This window comes from Centruroides sculpturatus, unplaced genomic scaffold, assembly GCF_000671375.1.
Source record: "Centruroides sculpturatus isolate CEXI.00-Female unplaced genomic scaffold, Cexi_2.0 scaffold81, whole genome shotgun sequence".
Classification (NCBI taxonomy): Eukaryota; Metazoa; Arthropoda; class Arachnida; order Scorpiones; family Buthidae; genus Centruroides; species Centruroides sculpturatus.
The window spans coordinates 1,167,237-1,192,267 of NW_019384371.1; the positions used below are offsets into that span (position 1 = coordinate 1,167,237).

The 25,031-nt window shown below is 28.9% G+C and overlaps 1 protein-coding gene and 1 long non-coding RNA gene across 2 annotated transcripts in view; one reads left to right on the forward strand and one right to left on the reverse strand.

Moving 5' to 3' along the window:
* Window positions 1-23,414, forward strand: part of LOC111615007 (protein O-GlcNAcase-like) — a 47,482-nt gene extending 24,068 nt beyond the window's left edge. Inside the window, exons 4-8 of the mRNA XM_023356385.1 lie at window positions 311-441; window positions 3,101-3,269; window positions 6,027-6,125; window positions 10,819-11,100; window positions 22,224-23,414. Of these exons, the coding sequence (XP_023212153.1) occupies window positions 311-441; window positions 3,101-3,269; window positions 6,027-6,125; window positions 10,819-11,100; window positions 22,224-23,194 (1,652 nt within the window). The 3' untranslated portion in view covers window positions 23,195-23,414. The remainder of the gene's footprint in view (window positions 1-310; window positions 442-3,100; window positions 3,270-6,026; window positions 6,126-10,818; window positions 11,101-22,223) is intronic.
* LOC111615017 lies at window positions 17,578-19,678 on the reverse strand. Its single transcript, XR_002755022.1, has 2 exons — window positions 19,625-19,678; window positions 17,578-17,668 (listed from the first exon to the last, which is right to left on the reverse strand). It is a non-coding gene; the product is annotated as an uncharacterized LOC111615017 (long non-coding RNA).
* Window positions 23,415-25,031: the final 1,617 nt, after the last annotated feature.

Here is a 25,031-nt window from a genome sequence, read left to right on the forward strand (position 1 = left end):
TGATTTTGATGATAATTTGTTATTTGCAATTTGCAAGATAACATTTTTTAATTTTGTGAAATAAGTTTTTCTGCTTCTCATTTTAAAAGCCTATTGTGCAAAATTCTTGTTTTTATTATTTTTGAAAATGTATTAATTTTTTAGATGTGGCTAATTTTTTGTTGCTTATTGTACAGTACATATAATAATAATAGAGAATTTATGATCATGTGTATAATTTTATGGTGGTGATAGTGAATAGGTTTTATTATATAAACTCTAATTATTTTAAATGAGAATATTTAATTTGTACTTTTGCTTTATTATTTAGAACATCTTACTAGTCTTATACAATCTGCAAAAGAAAATGGAATTACATTTTATTATGCACTATCTCCAGGATTAGATATAGGCTATTCAAATTCAAAAGAACTTGCCAGTCTAAAGCGCAAACTGGAACAGGTAAGTTAATTAATTAAATTTAAATTGTTACTAAAAATAACTTTATACAACTTTTGGTTGAATATTAAATTGATATAGGCTAAATAAAATGATTTTCAATAGGTAACCTCAACTTACCCACTTAAATATCTTTCATGCATTGCATGTTGTGCATGCAGACCAATTAACAAGGTTATGCCTTTTAGAGCCAAAAATTGGCTCTATTATCCACATTTTAACTCTGCAGTAGTCTTGTAAGGTTGACTGCTTCAGTTGCATTGCGTGGTGTCTTACATATCCCAGTTTTTATTCCAAAATTTGAAATTATCATCATCATATCAGAAACTACAATTATATCTTTAATTTTATATTTTGTCTTTTTTATAACTTATTAACTTTTTATAACTTGTCTAATAGATAAATCAATTAAACACACATGAAATTTCACTTCGCTATAAATTATTTCAGGTTTTATGGAATGAGTTTGTTTATAATTGGAGAGGGATAAGTTGTCTTTCAAGGTCAGGGTAGTAAAACTTTATTACTCTAGAGCAGTGGTTTTCAGCTGGTTTGCTGTGAAAATTTTTGAAGGTTATTAAATAAATTTTTTTAAATAAATTGTTTTTGAAAGAAGCCCAAAGAACAATGTGTACATGTCAAATATAAAACTTCTTTAAATTTGATTATACAAGTTTTCATTGTTATAATAAATAAACATATGCATAATGTACAAAAAAATACATGTTCATAAGGAAAATTATATATGCATAACACTGGGTTATTTCATTAAAAATGAAATTTTATTTAAATGAAAAATGTATCTATACTTGTATATAATAAAATAATTTGAACTACATATATTTATAACTTAGAAATAGCAGGACATTGTGCAGGTTTCCAAAGGCTATTATCATGCCACTTTTAAATACAAATTAAGTCATAATGTTAATTGCTTTTTTTAGATCAGGTTTCTCATTATATGTTCAATTATAATAAACCAAAAAAATAAATAAAACTTTATAAGAATTTTAATTATTATCTACTTATCAGAAATTGCTTTGTGTTAATAAATAAATAATGAAAAATACAATTTTTTTTTATTACAATTCAAGTGTACTGTGACACAAAAAAGGTTGAAAAGCATTGCTCTAGAAAGTCGCAAATATAACTATACATATTATGTATTTGAATATTGTTTCAATGAATTTAATAATACAGCTACCTGTCAATGTGCAAAATGGCTACGAATCAAGTTACACAAGACAAACGGAAATTGGCGAGTCCATGATTGATTTCTGTATCGAATATCATTTAAATGTTTAAAAATTGAAATGCAGTGAAGTTCGAAAGTTAGGAATTTTCAAAGGATAGAACTGTTTTTTGTGTATTCATTCCTGATGAGGGCCTCTAAAAGACAATTGAAAACGTTTGAACATTAAACTTTCTTTGTTTATTATGTGCTGGATTTTGCATTTAGGTGTCAGTTAGTTAATTATTTAGTTCCAGTTTAAATGTGCCATTTTTTGTTCAAAACTAAATAACTTCTATGTATTATGTGATTGTGGCAAGAGCACCAGAGGATGCTTTTATCATTTTTTACATTTTAACTACGGAGGCAGTAGCCTAAAAAGGAAGGTCGTCTCCGTGAGTATTTGTGATTTTTATGAACTGCTGATGGTGCGAACAACGAAAGAAATGACTGAAACAAAGAAATTTTTCTTTGTAAAAGTTGTATTTATTTTTAGTACAGTCGACCCCCTATAAGATCATAGATACGTTCCATTCTTTAGGAATCCGATTTCTTACGAGTCCTTCCAATCACAGCCCGACACGTGTGAAGTTTACGGACTGTGGCTGATTGAAAGGTTTTCTTCCATAAAATTAATCGATTCTAGACTAATCCAACTCAACATTTCCAAAATACGTATAATTTTTTGGAAATAATCCGTATAAACTACGCTATAAACAAAAAATTGTAGGATTACTTACCGAGTGCTCACGGAGTCACCGAGTGCTTACGGAGTCGCGGAACAGCTCAGCAAACAGCGGCTGATTTCTAACAACTTATTTTTCTGCGAAAACTTCATTGAACTTTGGAGACATCATTAATATAAATAATTTTAATCGCCGTTGAATAAGAAATGTTTCTTTCACAAGAAATGTATAAAATTACAGTACTGTATTAGACTTACGGTACCTAATTTGCATACTGTACAGACGATAGTTAGCNGGCGGAAAATAGTTCGGCTGCCTGATGACGTTTCACGTAATTATAGAAGTTTTTTTAACCTTTTTTTTACAGATACCGTCGCAATTTTTTCGCACTTTTATAGGAATCGTAATTATAGGGGGTCTACTGTATATTGATATTAAATAATCGTTGGCCATGTAAACTTATTTTTACTTAAATAACTTCTATTTATAAAAAAAAAGCTTTCAGAAAATAAATTTTTATTTATTTATTCATTTATTTTTTTATTTTATTATTTTCTCAAAGTTTCCTTTTGTTATTGTAAAGTATTATTATACAGTGTGTTCAAAATGGGCTTTTAATAGATGACAATGTTAGTTGTAAGTCAAAACTCATATGCACATATCTACAAATTCATACAAAGTCTGATTTACTGTATTAAATAAAAATAAAATACAATTATTTCTAAAACTTAATATTTTAATATAGGTATCACAATTTGGATGTTCTGCCTTTGCCCTTTTATTTGATGATATTGAACCAGAAATCAGTGAAACTGATAAGGAAGTGTTTCAGTCATTTGCTCAAGCTCAAGTTTCGGTTGCCAATGAAATTTATCAGCATCTTTCTCAACCAAAATTTCTTTTTTGTCCAACAGGTAAGAATATGATAAATACTAGCATGTGGAATTTTGACATTTACAATTTATTTTATACAATTCAATCAGAATATATTTTGTTTCTCAAATACGTACCACATACATTTGTATGTAAGTTGACTTGGTCTAAGTTACATCAAAATTTTTAATTCAAAATTTAGTTTAAACACATACCCATTGTACAAGTCAACCCCAAACATATGAACTGAATATGATTATGATACATCGTAGCATATGGCAAAAAAACATAATAAGGCCTCATCTCTATTATCAAAACACTAACCATAATATCTTCAATATATTATATAGCTCATACAAAAATAGGTGTAGGCAACAGGACCTATACAGAACATAACTATTGCTAAAAATCTTAGTAAGAACTCTGTTGTGAATCATGTTTAATGATTCACTGGTACATTTAAAGTTAAAATCAATATTGCCAATAAAATATTAATAAATAGCATATCATGATAGTAGAGCACTAGTGTGCTTTACTTTTCCAACTGTATATATAACAGAGGGAAAGTGTGGCAGTCAGTCAAAAATTGATCCCTCCAAGATTTTTACATTTTTGGACCCAGGATCTTGAAACATCAAGAGATGTAAAAAAAAAAAAGTTGAAGTTTTTCTGTATGTATGGATGTTAGTGTGTGTGTGTGGCACAATTTTGGTCACTCTCTTTGAAGCTTAATAATTCCTGTGCCTTTTGTTGAAAATTTCTGACATTTTGCGTGGAGGGGATTGATGTTATTAAATTTTGGTGGTTAAAAATTAAGGGGGTGGAGAAATAGAGGGTGTCCTGTGTCATATTTTGGGTAGGCAGACATAATTAAGATTTTACTTATTATTAGCATTTACAATTTTTTTATAAAACTCATCCCTACCCTCAAAATTAAGCTTTCTGTCATTTTGTAATAATTAATAATATAAAAAGGTTTTTTAATGAAATATAACAGATGGCACCACACACAATTTAAAATGTTTTTGCCCAGAAAGTTATACAACTTGTTGCTGAATTTTTTTCTTATGCTTTCCCGTTTACATGAATGATATAATTAGTGCATGCATCAGCTGTCAAAAATAGCTGTGTTATAGTATTCATTTATACTGAATTGTTATTATATTAATCTCTACATTAAATAAGTTGATATTTTAATCTCTACATCAAACATTACTTTACTTGGAAATGTTAGTTGTAGATTTCTGGAATTGCAGTGGTGCAAAACAACTGCTTGTTGATCACTGTGATAAAGATTTCCATTTTATACTTTCTGTATAAATTAACTCTTAATTTTGAAGGATCTTTTAAGGCTTATTATAAGTATACTTATACATGGGCATATGTACTATTTTTTTTAATGTTTCTTTTGAAATCTTTTAGCTTTTATATCTTTATTTCTATTCTCTTCAAAAACCGAATAAAAAATAAAACTTTGTTAGCTGAAGACATGTTTTCAACAAATGTATCAGGAACTTGATTCAAATGAAAGTAAAACAATAATGTAATCATAGAGCCAGATTAAGTATCAGACTAAAACTTGCCAAATTAATCATACAGATATACAAAGTTTGGGATAAAGATGGATAGTTATGGCATCACCTTATATTAAATTTATTAATTAGAAATACAGTAGAGCATTGTTTATCCGAATTAATTGTGGGCTGGGGTTGTTCGGATAACCGATTATGTATGAAAAAATATATTAACCTATCCGATGTTGAAATTTTTCTCCGTTGTGTGTCTCTTTGCGTAGAATTTTCGTCGATGTTAAGCCTAACAAAAACTTTTTAAAACAATAATCGTGGCTATTGTATCGTTAAAAATTATTTTTTTATTTTGTACAAACAAAATAAATATATTGAAAAATATAAAAAGCAAAAAAAATATACTTTAGAAGTTGATCTACTATTAAAAACATTTGATTCAGCACAACACACAGTCCTCAGAAAAACACCACATAAGTGCCAGTGCTGCCAGCTAAAACACCCACACCAACAAAAAAAATATTGGAGTAGCCCAAGATATAGCCAAAGATTGCAGCGCCACAGCACTAGCGAAAATTAAATTTGCCGACTGGAAGGCTTTCGGATAACCGACTTTCAGATAAATGATGCTCTACTGTAAATGAATCAGTTTGGACTGTTCTGGAAGAAAAATATCAATCTGGAGCAGAACTCAAATCTGCAACTTCTTACTATATGATGTACCACATAATATCTGTATATTTAATTTATCCATGTCTAGCCCAATAATTCATCCAGCTCTATCATTTGATTATTAGTATAGTTTAAGCTTTTTGCTGACAGTGTTTGTGCAGTGCATATTTTTGTATGCCTATCTAAATTGTGTATCTTGGAGATCCATTTTACTAGAACTTTTTAAATAAATACAAGCTTTAAATAGACATTAAAAGAGAGTATTAATATTTATAGTCTATATTTTAAAATTCTCATTTTAGTTTGATAGTCAAACTTTTATACCAACTTTTTATAGTCAAAATGCAACTGAATTCTATAAAATAATTACATTTTAATTTAGTTAATTAAGTTTTTATTTTAAGCATTATGTTAAATATTATGATTGAATTATGTAACTTAGTCAAATTATAACTAATATTTATTTTCAGATTATTAATATTTGATGTTAATGATAACCAGATTGGTAATGTTATTTTGTAATGCAACTAGATATTAGTGCATCAGTTAATAATTATGCCTTAGTAAAAACATGCATGAAATAAAATTTTAATATTGCAGAATATTGTGCTGCCAGAGCAGTTCCTAACGTTCAAAATTCTGAATATTTAAATACCATTGGTAATAAATTACTACCTGGAATCAATATAATGTGGACAGGTAAGCTTATTGTTTATATTTACTAATAGTAATTAGCATTTATTTTTTTACTCCCTATTTAATACTCCTAAGTAGACATTTATTATTATTTGTAAGAAATTGGATAAGAAAAATCAAATTTTTATTAGTTCTTTTCTCAGATTGGACTTTTGAAACAGAACACAAGATTTAGCTATTAGACCAAATATTCTTGAAATATGATTCAAATTAAAAATGCTTTTTTAATCTTTTGGTGGTTACAATTTGTTCTCGGCAAACTCCAGCCACCAGAGATATTTCACTTTTTTTTTTTTTTAAACAACCTCTTTAATAAAAGATTGTGCCATTTTTTTATGATTGTTCTATGCACATGCTAAAAAATATAAATATTTTATTTTTCTATTTATTTAAAATTATTTTATTTTAATGCTTATTAATAATGTTTGAAACTAAACATGAAAATTTTTCTGTCACTTGAAACATTTCTTTGTTCTTTTCACTAGTTTTATTACAAATAAATTCCTCTTAATATATCTTAATATACACCTGTTCATTGAGAACAAACTGTAACCACCAAAAGATTTAAAAAACATTGTTTATTTGGTTTATGATTCAAGAATAATGTCTTGTAGCAGAAGGGATTTTATAAATACATGTAAATATTTAAATTTTTTTCTGCAGAAGAATATTTTTTACTTTTTTTTTTGTCTAGAACAGTGGTTCTTAACTGGTGTTTTATGGAACACTGGTGCTTTGTGAACTTGGAGAAAAAGTTCTGCCAAAATTTGAAAATTGGTAAAAAAATTGAAATGGTTATTGAGACGGAAAAAAAATAATAACGAAAATCAAAAGTTATTGTTTTTAGTTTTATCATCTTTACTTATACTTAGGTACTTATGTTGGCTTTTATCAATTTTTGTAATGGATTTCTGTTAGAACATGAACCAAATCTGCTTTCGCATGTATGAAGAGCCTGTGTGAAAACAGTTGAATGACCACAACTGAAATATACAGATGTGTTTCTTGCTAAAAAAAGTTACTATTTTTGTTTTTCTTCAAGTAAGTTCAACTTTTTAGACACATTGTCAGTGTCATAAAATGCGTTGTTTTGTAATTGTAGATAGAAGTTCATTTGCGACAAATTGTTCTTAGAAATTTAAATAACTCTAATTTCCCTACAAAGAGTTAAAAAATAATTATTCAAAACTGCAAAATGGACAAATTTCTAAAACAAAAATATGATTCTGGCACTGATAGTGCAAGTACAAGCAATATCAATAATGATACTCACAATAGGGAGAACAAAATAAAAAAATGTCAATAGACAATATTCCAGTGATAATTTAAATTTTGGGTTTACTTATATTGATTAAAATGAATGTCAAATTTCCTTTGCATGGTTTGTGGGGAAAAGCTTTGTAATAGTGCAATGGTACCAGCAAAATTAAACTTGCATTTTACATCTAAACACACTAGCCTCCACTCCAAATACAAGAATTATTTTCAAAGATTGTTGAATAATAAAATTAATCAAGGAAAAAAATTTTTAAAAATCAGAAACAATATCTAATAAAGCACAAATTGCATTGTATAAAGTTGCCAAAATAATTACTAAAAATTTAAAACCACACACCATAGCAGAGTGTCTGATTTTATCAGCATGTTTTTAAATAGTTCAAATTATGTTTGGTGATGATGCCAAAAAAAAAAAAAGAAATTATGAAAATTCCTAATTTGGACAACACAATAAAAAACAGAATTATACATATGTCAGATGATATTGAGAAAACAGTTACTAATAAGCTTTCAGAACAATATTTTGCTTTACAAATTGACAAGTCTACTGAAATCAGCAGTATAGCTCACATACTAGGATTTGTTCATTTCATTGATGAAAAAAAATAGTGAATCAATTTTTATGCTGCAGACAACTTACTGAATGCCCAACAGTACAGGATATTTTTACTCCATTTTGTCATATTTAGATAAATTTGACATAACTTGTGTGTAGGAATCTGTACCAATGGTGTTCCTTGACTAGTTGGTTCTATTAAACGATTTATTAGAATTTTTCTTCTTTGCAAAAGTAATTTTATATCTACACACTATTTTTTACACTGAGAATCACTTATCTCAAAGACATTAAACATTAAAACCTAAGACATTAAAATCCATATTAGACCAAATTGTAAATATGGTAAACTGCATCAAATTGCAATCCTTATAAACACACCTATTTAAAAAACTTTGTACATGTATAGAAGCTCAACATGAATCTTTACTTTTACATACTGAGATAAGGTGGTTATTGCAAAGTGCTAGACCGAATTTTGGAACTTAGTATGAATTGTCAATGTTTTTTTCAAAACAAAGGGAACAATATTTTTAAAACTTTTCTTACAAATGATATTTGCAATATACAAATGGCATATTTAGTTGATATCTTCAATGAATTAAATAATGCAAATACTGGTATGCAAGATAAAAATGAAAATATTCTAACATCCATTGACAAGCTGTCAGCATTTTTTTAAAAAATATTACTTTGGAGAATGCACGTAATTCAAAAAGGACAGTAGACATGTTTCCTTCAGTCCAAAATAAAAATATCAATGAAATAATTCCTATTATAACACATTTAGCATTATTAGAAGAAAAAATTGTGGAATACTTTCACAATTGAATATCAAATATTATGATTGGATATATAATCAATTTTCTTCAGTCACTGCATCAAATTATGAGTTTTCGTTACAAGAGGAAGAATTTATTACATTGTCAGTGGATCATACTCTCAAACAAAATTTTTCAAAATGATACTTGAAGAATTTTGGATTTTTGTTCAAATCAATTTTAAAACTATTTTTTAAAAAGTGATTAAAATTTTATTACAATTTTTAACATTGTACTTATGTGAGCTTGGTTTTTCAACATTAATGAATATTAAGACAAAGAAACATGAAAGGCTGACAAATATAAAAGAGAAAATGAGAGTAGCTGTTTCACACACAAGACCAGATATCGAAAATATTTGCAAAAGTTATCTAGTTCAAATATCCCACTAAAAAATTGTGACAATTTTCTTTTTATTTAAATTCATTTACATAAAATTATTGTTATTTTCTATTTACTGCTATGTAAACAGTTATGTACATGATTTTTAATATATTATGCAATATAAAAAATATACATACTGTTTTATTTTACAACTGTGTTCTGCAAAAATCTTGTAAAATTGTAAATGTTTTGTGATTCTGAAAAGGTGAAGAACCACTTTTGTGAAAAGGTTAAGAACCACTGGTCTAGAAATACTACAATCCCTGAGCAAAAATATAGAATACAGTGGGTGATCAGTTAACGAACATAATCCATTCCAAGACTTTGTTCGCTATCCAAATTGTTCATTAACTGATTATCGATTTACCATAGGTTTCTATGGGAATTTGATTAATTCGTTCTGGAGACCCCCAAAAATAAAAATATGTACTTTCTTACTACATTTATTTATATGTAATAATAAAAATACATATATACATGGTCTTGCATTTTTATTAGTCATGTTTTTTCTGTTTGTGGGGGTTAAAGAATCTGTTTAATGTTGATTGCTTTTCTGTCTTCTTTATGATTTTTCAGAAGTAATTAATAGCATTGTAATTGTAGAGATCCCTAGGACTATTAACTTCAACCTGGTTTGGATGCCATTTTAAGATTGTTGTTATGACATCCTTCCACTTCTTCAAAAGATCTTTAATAGCAGATATCAGCATAAATTTGCATTTTCAGAAGAAAACATAAAAGAATTGTTTCTGTCAGAAATATAAAAGGCTGGAATTATAAGGGAGAGTTTCAAAGTTCGGGGGAATACTATTCGATCACTATATACTGGGTAGAATGTCGATGTCAACGTCTCCCGCGCTCTGAAAAGTTTCAAATTGTTGCCTGAAGACAAAGGAGGACCAATCAGTATTTGTTATTTTATGTCGCCTCTTCTTGTGTTTGTTCAGTGAAGTGTTCATTATCAATTCAATTCAATTCTTTCAATTTAATTCATTATCAATTCAATTATCAATTCAATTCTTTATGGTATTGTACAAATAAGTCTTTTTACACAGTTCTGGAACACTCTGACCATTCTTGATTGTCTTTTTTAATTCTTATATGGTTGTATTAAAGTTTTATTTTGTATATTTTATTTCTGGTGGTGGTAGTTTTATTACAATTTTGTTTTAAAAAAATTCAAGAAATTCTTTTTAATTAATTTATAATTTATTGAAGGTTGAAAAGATAATAGAAATAAAATTTTAAACAAATTTTATGCTAAAAATTAAAATTATGATGTAACATTTTATTTGGTAATGATTGTATAACTTTAAAGTAATAAAAAAAGAATGCTGGTGTTCGTTGAATTATAAAATTATTCACATAATTATTGCTTATATTTTAAAATGATAATTAATATTGAATTATGAATAAAATGAATTTAATTAATGTTTAATATGTATATGCTGTATTTATGTATGATTAAATTTTATCTAAGTTAAAAAGCAATGTAAGAAAATAATTGTAAAATATATTTATTTATTAAATAAAATTTTTTATTTATTTATAGCTTTTAGTTAGTCTCAGCCATTTGCTGTTCCTAAAATATAATATTGCAATTGAAAAAATTTTTTACTGTGTTTGTAATTATTTAATTCTGTTAATTCTATTTTAGGATCCAAGGTTATATCAAAAAATATTACAGTACAATCAGTACAGGAATTATCTGAAGTACTGAAAAGACCACCTGTGATTTGGGATAATTTGCATGCTAATGATTACGATCAAAAGAGATTATTTTTAGGACCTTATTGTGGTCGTTCAACTGATCTTATACCTCATTTGCGTGGTGTGCTAACTAACCCAAATTGTGAATATGAAACAAATTTCATTCCTATTCATACATTGGCACAATGGAGTAAATGTAATGCAGATGGCAAGCGAGATCTGTCAGTCAGTAAGTATAAAATTTTTAATAAATATTTGTTTGGTTAATTAATTTTATCTTACTGTTCTTGGCTATAATGAACAATGCATATTTCTTCATTAGATAAATACAAATTCTCTCCTACTTCAACTTATGAACAATATGACCATATGTCTAAAATTTAAATTTATGTGAAGTTTTCTTGTCACTTGTGGGGGTGGCATTGAAGTTAGTTTTTGCCAGTAATATATAATAAATAATTAATGTGGGCTTACTTTTATTGAGTATTAGCTTTTTTTGTTTTTGTGCAAATTCTGAGATTTTATTGCTGCTCTTGAGGTAGTGTTAAAGTTTGTAACAATGTTTTTTAGTATTGTTGGCAATTTTTATAAACTTATATGATTATTGCTTCAAACATGCATCCAAACATAATAGTAAATCTAGCAGTGGAGATAAATGCAAGAAATGTTACTCTATTACCATGGAAACTAAACTGGACATTATAAAAACTAAGTGCATTAGATGAAAAAATTTTGTAACACCTACTACTAAGCAGTAGCCAGCAGGTAACTGAGTGTAACATATTTTATTAAGTACAGTGGTACCTCAGATACAAAATTAATCTGTTCCGAAACTGAGATCGTATCATGAAAATGTTGTAAGGTAAATCATTTTTCCCCATATGATTACATGTAAAACCAAATAATTCATTCCAACACGAAAAACATTCTCAAATTAAAGCTAAGTAAGGAAAAAAACTTTAGTAAGGAAAACACTGAAAAATGCATTTTGTAGTTGTAAATGTATAAATAACCATAATAGAATAATAATTGATTTAAAAAAATGTAGTTTTATTTGCACTTTACTTTTGCAGATAGACTATGGTGGAGGTGTAAACTAGTGGCTGAGGAGAGGGAGAAGGGAAATAATACTAAAACTTAACTTAATAACATAATGTAACAATAACTTAAACTAATTTTTTTATCTTTTCTGTTTTATATATTTTTTAAAATTTTTCACTGTTTTTTGCTTTCTTTCCTTCACTTCCACCAGCACTTTCACTGGATAGAGGTCACTTGGTAAAATATCTATCCAGAGGTTTGGCTTTGCCTACTTTTTAAAATGTTTCTAAAATGACTTAGGCAAATGTCATTACTCCGAGCAGCAATACAGCCAATGTGAACCTTTTCAGGATGTTTCTTTTCAATAAAATCAGTCAATTTCTGATAATACCTCAAGATTTCTTTTATCGAGCAAGATCCTTCCACGACGAAGCAAACACGCAGACTGAGACCGATGAACAGAAGTGAATAAAAAATGGCACTGCGGACTAATGTAACGTCGTATGGTGAGTTTTTGTTCATATCATGGAGCAAAATTATGTTCAAATTTCATGTCATATCCAGAAAATTTCGTATGCTGGGACGTTCGTATCCTGAGGTACCACCGTATATTGAAGGTTCAAACGCAAAGTGGTTATTCTGTGTACAAATGTACTCTCTACATTAGCTTTGACTTGTGACAAAACCTCAGGAAACTATCCTGTTCATAAGTAGGAGAGCTCCTGTAAAATGTTCTGATGGAATATATAAATCTTGTTTCTTAAATCTAGTAGTAGTATTTGATATGAAAAGTGAGGTAAATTTACAATTACTATAAAATAAATTTGACTTTAGATTTGAAGCTGTTTAAATTTAGTGGATAATTAAAAAAGAGAATTGAAAATTTTTGATAGATGAAAATAGATTAGCTTTGAATAATATAACAATAGATTGAAAAGTAATAAGGTTCAGGATTTGGAAATTGATAAATGAACTCAGATCTGCCTTTGAATTATGTTTATTACTGTGTTTTTGAAGAATGACCAGCATGCCTGAAACCCCAGGGTTTCAGGCATGCTGGTCATTCATGCCAGTACTGCAACTAAAATATAAAATTAATCAGATTTAACAAAACTAGTTATGAATTAAACAATAACAACAACATTCTTCCCAGTACAATAAAATAATAACATTGTAAGTTGACTGACTTAAATCAGAATGAGAGTTTTCATTTACAAGACAATGGAACAATTAACGACTTATTGGTGGTGGTGGTGGTGGTTAGTGTGGGCTTACCCCAACCTTAAAATAACACCTTCCTCTCAAATTTCACACACTGGATGTTAGTCTGTGTAAGCAGATATAATTCACAGCAAATTTCTTAAATTTAATATGTTTATTTTTGAGTTATTGAATCAAATACACACAAAAAAAACACTTTCAGAATTCCAAGAGTATTTTACGTGGTTAGAAAGAAGACAAATTGAGAAATTAAACATTTAGCTTTTAAATAATTAATCTGAATAACACTGACACTAAGAAACATATTTAAAGAGTCCACAGATCATTTTTATTTTCAAATTAAATGTTTTTCAGCTCCCAAATTCCCAAAAACTAATAAATAGTAGTTAATTGTTTATTTATATCTCATTGTTTCTATGATTTCCTCCCTTTTAATTAAAATTTGATATGTCTCAGAATAATGCTAAAATTAAATATTGTTAAATGTTATCAAAAGATCTATTTATATTGTTCATTTAAAATTAATATAAAAGCGATGGAAACAATTATAAGTAAATTAACAAAATAAGATGGTTTTAATAGTAATGTACTCCCATAACAATCTACAGTGCTGTTAAAATTAAACTTTGAAGAAAAACATTTGAATGGTGAGAAATATTTGGATGTAACATTTTCAGACTATTTTGTAGACTGTTGTTAGAATTCTTTATTAATTAATTTGAATCTTGAACTTTAAGCTTTCAAATTGTCAAATCTATAAATTTTTAATTTTTATTTTATTTTATTTGTTTTCTTTAATTTTTAATTAATGTATAAATTACATATAATTACTGTAAATCCTCTAATAAATGCCCAGGTGTCTGTTGAGCAGAATATACTTAATCTCCAGGATTTGAGATCAAGACTCTGTTGGAGACCTGGCGTCTATTCCATTCTTGCAGATTTTCAATCCAAACCAGTGATAAAAAGTGGAGAAATACAGTTCAAGTGTCTTTCCACCATCACCTTGATCATTTTCCCCACCATTCTTTCTCCTAAACAATGAAAACTGCAGATAATTCACAAGAACTTTTCCTTTTTATTTAATAAAAAGGGGCTGTCCATAAATTATATTCACATTTTTCTTGAAATTTTTACTCTCTCTCATCCCATTGTTCCATTTTGTCTAAGTTTCTGTAACTTCCTTCCCTCTTTGAACATCCAACAAAGCTCAACTTTCCTCAAAACCTTTATCACTTTATAAATAATAAAATGCATGAAATGTATAAAATTTAATGAAATAAAATGAATGTCCATTGAAGTCAATTTCTCCCACTTGTCATCACCCCCATCCCTCCTTTCCAGTGTGGACATAACTTTAAAGTAATAAAAAAAAGAATGCTGGTGTTCGTTGNTTTTACTAAATTTTGTATATAGTTATTACTAGAAATTTTATTAAATATTGGATTGTTTTTTGATTAACTTTGTCATTATTTAATTCGGTGCACGCTTAAAGTCCAGGCCTGGCACACTAACGCGAATCCGTGTAAAGTACCTGTTGGAGACCGGCTATTTCCGGCACACAGTCGTGTCAATAATCATTGTAGAAAGTCGGAAAAATAATATAGTACTTTACAATACAACTGGTTCTCATGTGTGCCTAATAGATTTCCAATCTCTCAAGATGTTTGATTGTTTGCTTATTAGTCGTTTTTATAATTGCCGCCTGATCCCATTGCACGTTAACATCCTGTTGCCTTGCATTTGATGCTAACGCAGTGTTATCAAAGTTTCTGCTGATTGTATATTTGTGTTCCTTGAGCCTTTCTTTTAAACTGCACGTCGTCGCACCCATGTAAACCAGCTTGGAATCGAAATGTTGGTCGTGTAAAAGCACTGAATATATACCCATTGTTGAATTCCGATCCTCTTTCTTTTTATCATTTTTTAAAAGTTTGAAAATAGTGGGATTATGTTGGTATACAATGCAAAAATTATTAGACCTGACAGTAGATCTATGTATCTTGTTCAAAAATGTGATGTAATTAAGCACTATTTGTTTATTACAGTCAACCCTGGGAGAATGCCAGTCTGTGGATTGAAAGGATGAAATAAGACCCTCTATCTCTTTCTTTTGGTATCCGTGTAGTTGGGCTATCTTAAGAATGTACTCTAGCTCCCTTATCGTGCCATAAAAGCTTGTACAATGTGTATAAGCACTTTTAATCTATGCTCTGAAAACTGCCAACTTGATGTGCTTGGGATCAACTGATTGGTGTGGGATGACAATGGGTTGAAAGCAGGGTTTATGGTAAATATCAGTGCGTTACTTGATAACACTGCATTAGCATCGTACGCAAGGTAACAGGATGTTAACATGCAATGGGATCAGGCGTCAGTTATAAAAACGACGACTAATAGGCAAACAATCAAACATCTTGAGAGATTGGAAATCTATTAGGTGCACATGGGAACAGGTTGTATAAGCCATAGGGACGCGGACTCATTGTTTACTGCGTGGAGGTCCTTTTACAATTATTAAGTTTTTGCTATTTATTTTGTTTGTTTATTAATTTTTCTTTAATTTGTCCACTAGGGCATTTTTCATTAATTATTATTTTTTTATATTTATTTTGAATGCATTTTATGTTCTATATTTAATATTCTATTTTTGGTAACTGAGGATGATCGTTGAAAAACGGTTGAAAACGTTATTACTTTATTAAATTTTGCTGGATTTATATCAGTGTAGTTTATTTTTCAACTTATTCTACTTCCAGTATGTATTTGTTATAAATTTCCTTGTAAGTTATCTGGAGGCATTCTCTAACCATAATCACCATATGAGCTTCACTGTCCTGGGTAACTGTAGTTGAGATGTAGCTGCTTCTGGCTTCATTTTTCAGGCTTTGTTTTTCCATGTCAAAATTCACCAAACCACCAAGCAAAACTTGTGTCCATGATGGACAAGTGTCTGGAAAGGCTGCCTGAAAGCACACAAGACATATTGACTTGGACAAACCAGATTTAAAATCATAAACATCATTGCTCCAAAAATTCTCACAAGTCATCTGCATTGCTTCTTCAAGTCAAAATGACACCATATTCATTTCTTGCAATTGCATGTGGCAACACACTGGATGACTAGTGACATCTCTTGGTAAAAATAATACTAAGAATTGCCTTACTACATATGCAATAGATGTTGCTTTATGCCTAATACATTTTCTACATCTGTAAACTTTCACTGGCCCTCATATGTATATATAAGATTCATACTTATATATAGTTATAAATATTTTGAATATATTATCATAAAAATGCACAAAGCTTGGCACTATACATAAAAATGCTTTCAGCCACTTTTGGCTAACCATAGATACAAAAGAATGATGTAGAATGCAGTTATGAATTTAAAATTAATTCATTAAAATTAAAATAGAATAAGAAATAGAATAAATAAAATTAAAAATACAACAGAGCAAAAATTATAAAATCATATTAAAATAATTATAAAACCAAAATTAACTAATGAATTATGTAAACAATCACTTTTAGCTGTACATACGTGACTAAAGGCATTTCTATATAAATAATGTTTTAATGACTTGAAAAAAGCAGTTTAATCCTATTTTAAGATGAGATTATTCAATAAATTATTGGCTACATTAATAATTAATTACTAATTAATCATTAACATAATCCAATAATTTTGGCAAAGATCATTTGGCTTTCATCAATTAAAATCAGGTTATGAGTTGTTTGTATATTGAAGAACTTTCTTGGTAATAATATCCGTGTTGCTGACTGGATGATTAAAGTATTTCAGGCATAAGCTTACCATCCAGGAACCAGAGATTGAATCCGGACAGGTTGAAATATCTGAGAGGTGGTCTGTCACACCCATGGTCTTATCATCTGGTTGCTCCATTAGTAGTATGGCTGAACCCATAATGGGCTAAAAGAAAGTCCTTTTAGTGCCCACAGGACAAAAAGTGTTTAAAAAAATTCCCATTTCAACAAAGCATTTTAAAATTATCCAATTTATTTGAAGTTGTTAATTTAAATTCCAACATTTTGATTGCAGTAATATTTCAAATTAGTCAGTGTGTTATAATTTTCATTCTGTTTCTTGAAAATATCTGGAAAAATCATTATTCTTTGTATCTTTATCTCATATTCAGGAAGAATATGCATCATCATCCTGTAAGATGAAGTTCTTTCCTATTCTTTCCATATCTGCTTGATAAAACTTTTCTCTAAATCTATTAATTAAGAATTAACTCATTCTAAATCATGATATGGCTGCTCCAGCTTGAATATGACTAGTATTAAACTGCTTTTCACTTTAATTGAGAATGTTTCTGAAGTTCTTTCAAAATCCCAAAAACAAATTGAATTAAAAATGTACTAAAATATTTTATTATTGTTTTACATTTCAAACTAAATAAATAAAACTGCTTACTTTATAACAACTGTATTTTAAATTTGCAGAAGGTATTCCAAAACCAAACAAAAAAGTTGCATGATCACTACTGTCATCTAAATTCCGAAATCTGTAAAATTTAATTAAGGCATTTGTTAATAAAATTATAAATATCAAATTTTATGATCAATTTAACAAAACTACAGCATAAAAAATCTTTTTTATATTGTATCAAACTTTAATAAAGATAACAAAAAAAATTACAGTAATACCCCGACTCACGCTACCCCGACTTACATGAACCCGAAGTTACGCGATTTTCAAATCTTGTTGATTCATCTTTTGTTTGAGCACCACACAACTCTTGATTACTCACTTCCCCCACACTATTGTTCAGCTTACAAGTTTTGGATGTGTCACATGGAATCGACACATAGCTACAATTTATTTTGTGTTATTTATTTCTATGTTTGTTATATCTACGGAGACTTGAGAGACTATGTGGTGATTTCTTGTAACCATGAATGAATCAAAAGATGAGATAAGGTTAACGAGAACATTTATTAGCTTACATACATCCGACTTGGATTTTACACAAATTGCAAAATTATACCCCAACTTACGCGAATTCAACTTACGTGGTTATCGCTCGGTCCCACCTATCGCGTAAGTTTGGGGTATTACTGTATTATAGTAAAATCTTGTTATTTCGATATCTGATAACTCAAAGTATTGCATAATTTGAAGTTAAGTCTAGTATCTGGCTAAGAGAATAGGGTTTTTGCATAGATTTTAGTTTGGATAATTCGAAATACACATACAATGAAATTTGAAGTCATAATCTGATCAGGTCACCCACAAAAATATCATTTAATTTTCAAAATCTTCCAACAAATTATGTGTTTATAAGGAAAGTTTCTATGCCCAAATGGCAGTTTTATTTTCAGTTTTACTAATTACACACTTCAAGGTCATTTGGATATTTTACACATTGCTAATGAAGAGGGAATTTCTTTTATTTTTATGGAAGAAATCTGTTTCACATTTATTTATTTTGGACATTTTTTGCAAAAATCTATTGTTTGAATAATTCCAAAATCCATTAAATATATATGCATATTTACGATAGAATGCATACATAGCTTTAGCTGTTAATAGAGATTGTTTTCATCAGATCACATGATTTTTGTAATCTCGAACTCAAGACAGTGAATTCTTCACAGAACCAGCTGTTGGTCTTCTAGACAAAATTCATGGGTAATTTTTATTGAAGCACTTATGCTTCTTTTGTATGTTATTTTCAGGTCTTCCTTTCAATGTGGTTTTGTTTTCATTAAGTACATGCCAACTGTTAGTTTTTTGAAATAGCTTAAATTACTAAATAACAACTTGTAATATTAATGCATTTGTAACCAAACAGGTGAAATTATATAATAAAAACTCATAATCTTATTCAAGAATTACAAAAAAAAATTGTTTATATATGTATCTATACACCAAGCTTCTCAATCCTCACTACATGATATTAATAACAAGATTTTGTTGAAAAAAGAGTAATTAGAGTTGAAATAAGTATATTTTAAAATTTAGATATAAATATGTTATCCTTACCTATAATTGAAACATTTTTTAAAATATTTTATGATATATAATTTGAAAGTTTTGGAAGTTAAGTAATTTAGTCATTTAATTTAATTTATTACACGTTATTTCTTTTCTGATCACTTATATTTAAGAACTACAGAAAATGTAAATTTTTCTTCTAGTTTCAAAACAGTTTATGTAAAATCTATGAAGGAAAAAATGCACAATATAATACTATACTATAATTCTAGTACTTTTGAAAAGCAAAAATCAAAAATTAATACAATTAAAAATTTGAAGTTTCCAAAAAAATAGCATTAGATAATTAATGTGTTTAATACATAAACTCTAGCTAATACAATTTTTGCATTAATTAAGGATATTACTACTTAATATTTAGTCAATGTTGTTAATTATCATAATTAAATTCTCTGTATTATATACTATAAAAAATCAAATATAAAATGCTTTTATTTCATAAACATAATTATAATATTCTTACTCTGGTAAGGATGGATTAATTAAATTCTGACTTGAGTGATTTAGCCAAGAATTGTACNGATCGTCTTTAACGATCTTCATCAGTTAAATGATAAAGTAAAAAGAACATTAAAGAAATAGAACATAAATTAAAATTACAAAAAAATAATATATCCCTAATATTATATTCATTTCGTTAAGCGCTCATCATTACAAACGCATGCACAGTTATTATTTTTTCGTAATTTTAATTTATGTTCTATTTCTTTAATGTTCTTTTTACTTTATCATTTAACTGATGAAGATCATTAAAGACGATCAAAAACATTTTTACGATATTAAAGCATTTGTTGGAATATTTAAAAAGGCGATAATTTTGATTAGTTATTATTTTATTAAATTTTGCTGGATTTCGGTGTAGTTTATTTTTTAACTTATTCTACTTCCAGTACATATTTGTTATATAATGTAGTGTCATCTTCAACCTTCCAGTTGTGTATATATTTGTAAATGTTAGAGGAGTTGGCCGAGATGTCTATCCAACTTTTTCCTGTGCTTGATTCAAAAGTTGGAGGTGAATAAGAGCCTGTACACACTAGGCGTTTTTCAACGCGCGTAAAACGCGCGTTTTAAAGAACCAAGAGTTCTATGTAGCCGTACACACTCAAACGCGTGCTTTTGGCCAAGCGCGCGTTAAACGCGCGTTTATAGATTTTTGTTAAAACGCGCGTTTTGCGGGCGTTAGCCGAGCGCTTTGAGATATATGTGCTGCCATGTTACCGTACATGCAATCGCGCGTTTTCCCGGCGCTTCTAGATTTACGCCGCCATTTTGCTGTATATTCGATCGCGTGCTTTTGGGTAATATCTACTTTTATAATATGGAGTAAGTCGTCAAATGATTTTATAGACATTTTAAAAGAATTAAAAAACTTGAATTTATTTTGTCTTAGTTTTGGATACAACGTCGCAAACATTTCATGCATCAGTCTATCTCGTAATATTGCGTGCACCCAAAATTCTCTTTGCCTCTGCCATCGTCTTTTATAGCGACGATAGAGGAGCCACACACAAGCAATCACTTCCACATCCATTTCCAAATCGAGCCAGTGCGCACGCTCCGCTAAACGCTTGTCGAACGCTGGGCTAACGCGCGTTTAAAAACGCCTAGTGTGTACACAGCCTAACAGTTGTTCATGATGAAGATGTTTTTAGAACTGCAGAACTGCTTGAAAGTTCCCCCTCTTTTGTCGAATTTGTCACCTCCCCAAGTTGGGGAGTGCGAGTTAATATCCCCAGCAAGAATAATGTTTTTGTTGGGGATAACATTAATTATCTTATTGATTTCTTGTAATATGTCTTAATGATTGATTTCTTTGGGACAATATATGTTAATTATGAGCAGTTTAGTGTCCTGTCCATAAATTTCACAGTAGGTAATGTATTGGTTGCTATGATTTTTGTGGAATAAAATAGGTATGTTCTTATTTTCCAGAATAATAATGCCCCATGGGTATTCATTAGTTTCCTGAAGTATTATACTTTTAGTGGGTGAACAAGCAGGTTTATTGTTAATACAATATGGTTCTTTGTACAAGGACCACATTGTAGATTTGAAGTTTTGTCGAGAGCAGCAAGGTGGCGTCTCTTTCTCTGCCAAGGTTTATTTGCAGGATACTAATTGTATCTTTAATTTTTTGTTCCATAGTCTGTTTTTGCAGTGATTATATTTTTAATTTTTTGATAAATGGGGCATATGTGGTCTATTGCATTGTGACTAGTATTTATAAGTCTTTCTGCCACTTTCATCTAACTGATGAAGATTTCTCTTACCTTGTTCATCACCATTCATCTGCAGACAATTATTTTTCTGTCACTGATCTTCTTGCATTCTCCTTCTGTCAGCCTCTTCTCTTCACTCTTATTCTTGATAGCATTAGGAGCATTACACTTGTTCTGCCACTTGTAAATTCACTTTGAATGCACTTTGAATTTCTGTGCTGCTGTTTCTCTAGACTTGTTCTTTTGCATATGCAGCTGTGCTTGGTTTGAAGGCAATGCCATAAAGCCTCTTGGTTGCCATTCCAATTGATACCTAGTTCACTGATTTGTACAAAATGAAGAGTTTGAAAACAGAAAATGCAGGAAGTTGCACTCACTCACATATTGTTTACAGTGTACTTCAGTTATGCTTTGTCATTGTAAAAACATACTTCAAGGTTTTTGTGGGAAAATTACTACAGCACATACCAAACACTCTTAAACTTTGTCAGCTGCACATAAGAATTTAACGACATCCAGCATCTATTTAGCAGTTTAAACTAAATAGTCCGCATTTATAAGTGACCTGACATATATTGAAGGATTTACAATATTCAATTTTATATAAGTATTGAAAATTTAAATTATTAAACAAGATAAATATATTTGTATTTTCCAGTTACAACTGAATTATATTATTGTGTGAATTTTTAATTAATTAAATTAATCTAATGGTTGAAGTTTTGAACTTTGTTTTATTTTTGCCTCTGTTATAACAAAAATAATGTTTGTGGAAATGTTTTATTTAAAATTTTTTATTATTTTAATCTGAGATGGAAATAAAATATTATTTGTTTTCAGATGATTCTGTATCTGCAGACATTAAATTAGAAGCTGAAAGTGAAAATGGTTCTGTAGAAGATATTCCATCACATATTGGACCAAATACATATCATCCAAAACATGCTCTGAAAATATCTATTAATGAGTGGCTACCAGAATTTTATCGCACTAAAAATGCTTATGGGCAGGTAATACCAGCTCCATTTGTTCCAGCTCCAATTCCTGCTTGCCCTCCTCCAATGTTAAACAGTGTACTTTCCATTGCAATGGCTCCTCCTGGAACTCAACCAATTTTACCAGGAGGTATGCCACCAAATGCTCTTGCACCAGACAATTCTACTTTCCAGCCATTAAGTAATGAATTAGTAAATTCTCTTATAGCACCAAGACCAGTTCCAGAAGTCAAAGAGGATGCTATTTTAGAGCCAATGGACTGTAATCCCTCCCCAAGTACATCACCTAAACATAATGATTCTCGTATGGATCAACCAGTTAGTCTTGATGGTGAATCAAAAGACATTTCTAATAATGAAGAACAACAAAATGGTGGCTTAGAAAGTATTGATACTGCTGAAGAAATGCAGACTGAAGCAGTTGATAATGCAAACCCAAATGATGAAGATGATAGACAATTGACATCTGAAGATATAGCTTTACTTGTTGATCTTTTTTATTTGCCTTTTGAACATGGAAGACAAGGTGTACAATTTTTACAAGAATTTTTTTGGTTAAAAACACATGGTCACACTGTGTCTGAAAATAGGAGGAAAACTAAAGCAGAAATGCAAAATCCAGAAGTAGAAGAGTGGTACAGCAGAGCCAGTAAATTTGATCAGATGACACAAACTGTTGGAAAGTTACTAATTCGTCTAACATATTGTCAGAATCGTTCTTTGCTATATGATTTATATCCATATATCTGGGATATCAAAGGTGTTATATCTTTGCTTAACTCCTATGTAAAGTGGACAGGTAAGCATTTTATATAATTTAATGATGAATTTTATGATTAAGTTTTTGATGCTACTGTGATTTCCTACAAGCAGTTTGAGACAATATTGGTTTAATTAATTTTATTTCAGTTTAATAAAACTAACATCCCATTTCCTTGCCTACTATTTAAATTGCAAATTATAAAACGAAGTAATTTGGGAAAAGGTGTTAAAAAGTTTTTAAGTACATTTTTGTTAAATATTATCATTACTATCAAACCAAAAAATAACTTCAAACAATATTATGTAGTTAAATTAAGAATAATGAAGAAGTGATATTTATAATTTCATTTATGTAAAATCTAATTTTGTATTTTGACCATTTTTAGTTATTAGCAGTGAATATAATTTTTATATTTTAAGCAAAATGTACATACTGGGAGATCAAATGAAACTGTTACTTGCAAGGAGTTTTAAATGTTTGATAAATAAATATTTCTTGCAACATATAGCAAAACAATAAAAAGTATGGTTAGTTTAGTGTTACCAAGCCTACTCCTTAGGAGTAAATCGTTTTTCCTCCTGATCATCTGGTATTAATATCAATCTGTTTTTGTTTAATTAAATATTAAATTATATGATGTTGTTATCTTAATTATATAATGTAAAAATTTATACAGATATATTGTATGAAGATGACACATTATAATTTACATGAGGATAAAATGTAAAATTATGTTAATAAATATTTTCATGGAAAAAATAGAAATTTTCATAGCTTATGCTATAAAGTGAATGGTTTGCTGTTTTTATTTAGAAGTGAGTGGTATTAGAGTTAATCAAATGATCATATTATAATATCAATTTAAAATTGCGAGTTTTGTAAACAGAATTTGATAGTTAGGCACTTCCTGTCAGAAGAGTTTAATTCTGTTGCAGTGTACATGTTTCTGGAGAATTGTATAGTATATATAAAGATGTAACAGTAAAGTATTTCATTAGTTGTGAAATAAAGTTCATTAGTTGTGAAATAGATCTTGAATCACAGTAATAAAAAATGCCTAGATTTAAGAGACTGAAAATAATTATATTACAACTAACAGATAAAACAATGCAACCACAGTGAAAATCTATAAAGGCATTATTAATCATTAGAAATATACCAACATTAAACAGTAATTTTTGTTTTATAACAAAAAAAAAGAATTTCAGTTGTTTTTGTGTTAAAAACAATTAATTTTAAAGATTTTTATCTAAAATCTTTCTGCAATAAAAAATATTTATTGGTCTTTTATGAATAAATGTTGCTTGGTAATTTAATTAGACAATGTTTATTATAATTAAACATTAATTAAAAATGCCAGGACAAAAAATTCTAATATATAGAAGTACCACGTAAATATCTTCTTTCATAACGTCTTTTACATATTTCAGGAACAAACAGTCATTATGGCAGAGTCAACCTTCCTTTATAAAACTTTTTCCATCTCCAGTATATGGTAGTTGGCCCTTCTATGAATTAGAATTTTGTAATGTATCAATTTTTCATGCTGGCATTTTTAATTAATTGTGTTTAATGTTTAATTGTCAATTAATTTTATATGATTGTGCCAAAACTTGGGAATATTTTACTACCATTTTTACATATTCAGGCAGGGAAAGTAGCCTATAAAGGAAGGTTGACTCCATTGTAAAGACTATTCGTGAAGTGTGTAAAGGATGTTACTAAAGAAAGAAGACACTTATGTTGTACTTCTATGTATTAGAATTTTATAATGTAATGTTTATTATGTAAACTAGTCAATTAATTTTATATGATTGTGCCAAAACTTGGGAATATTTTACTACCATTTTTACATATTCAGGCAGAGAAAGTAGCCTATAAAGGAAGGTT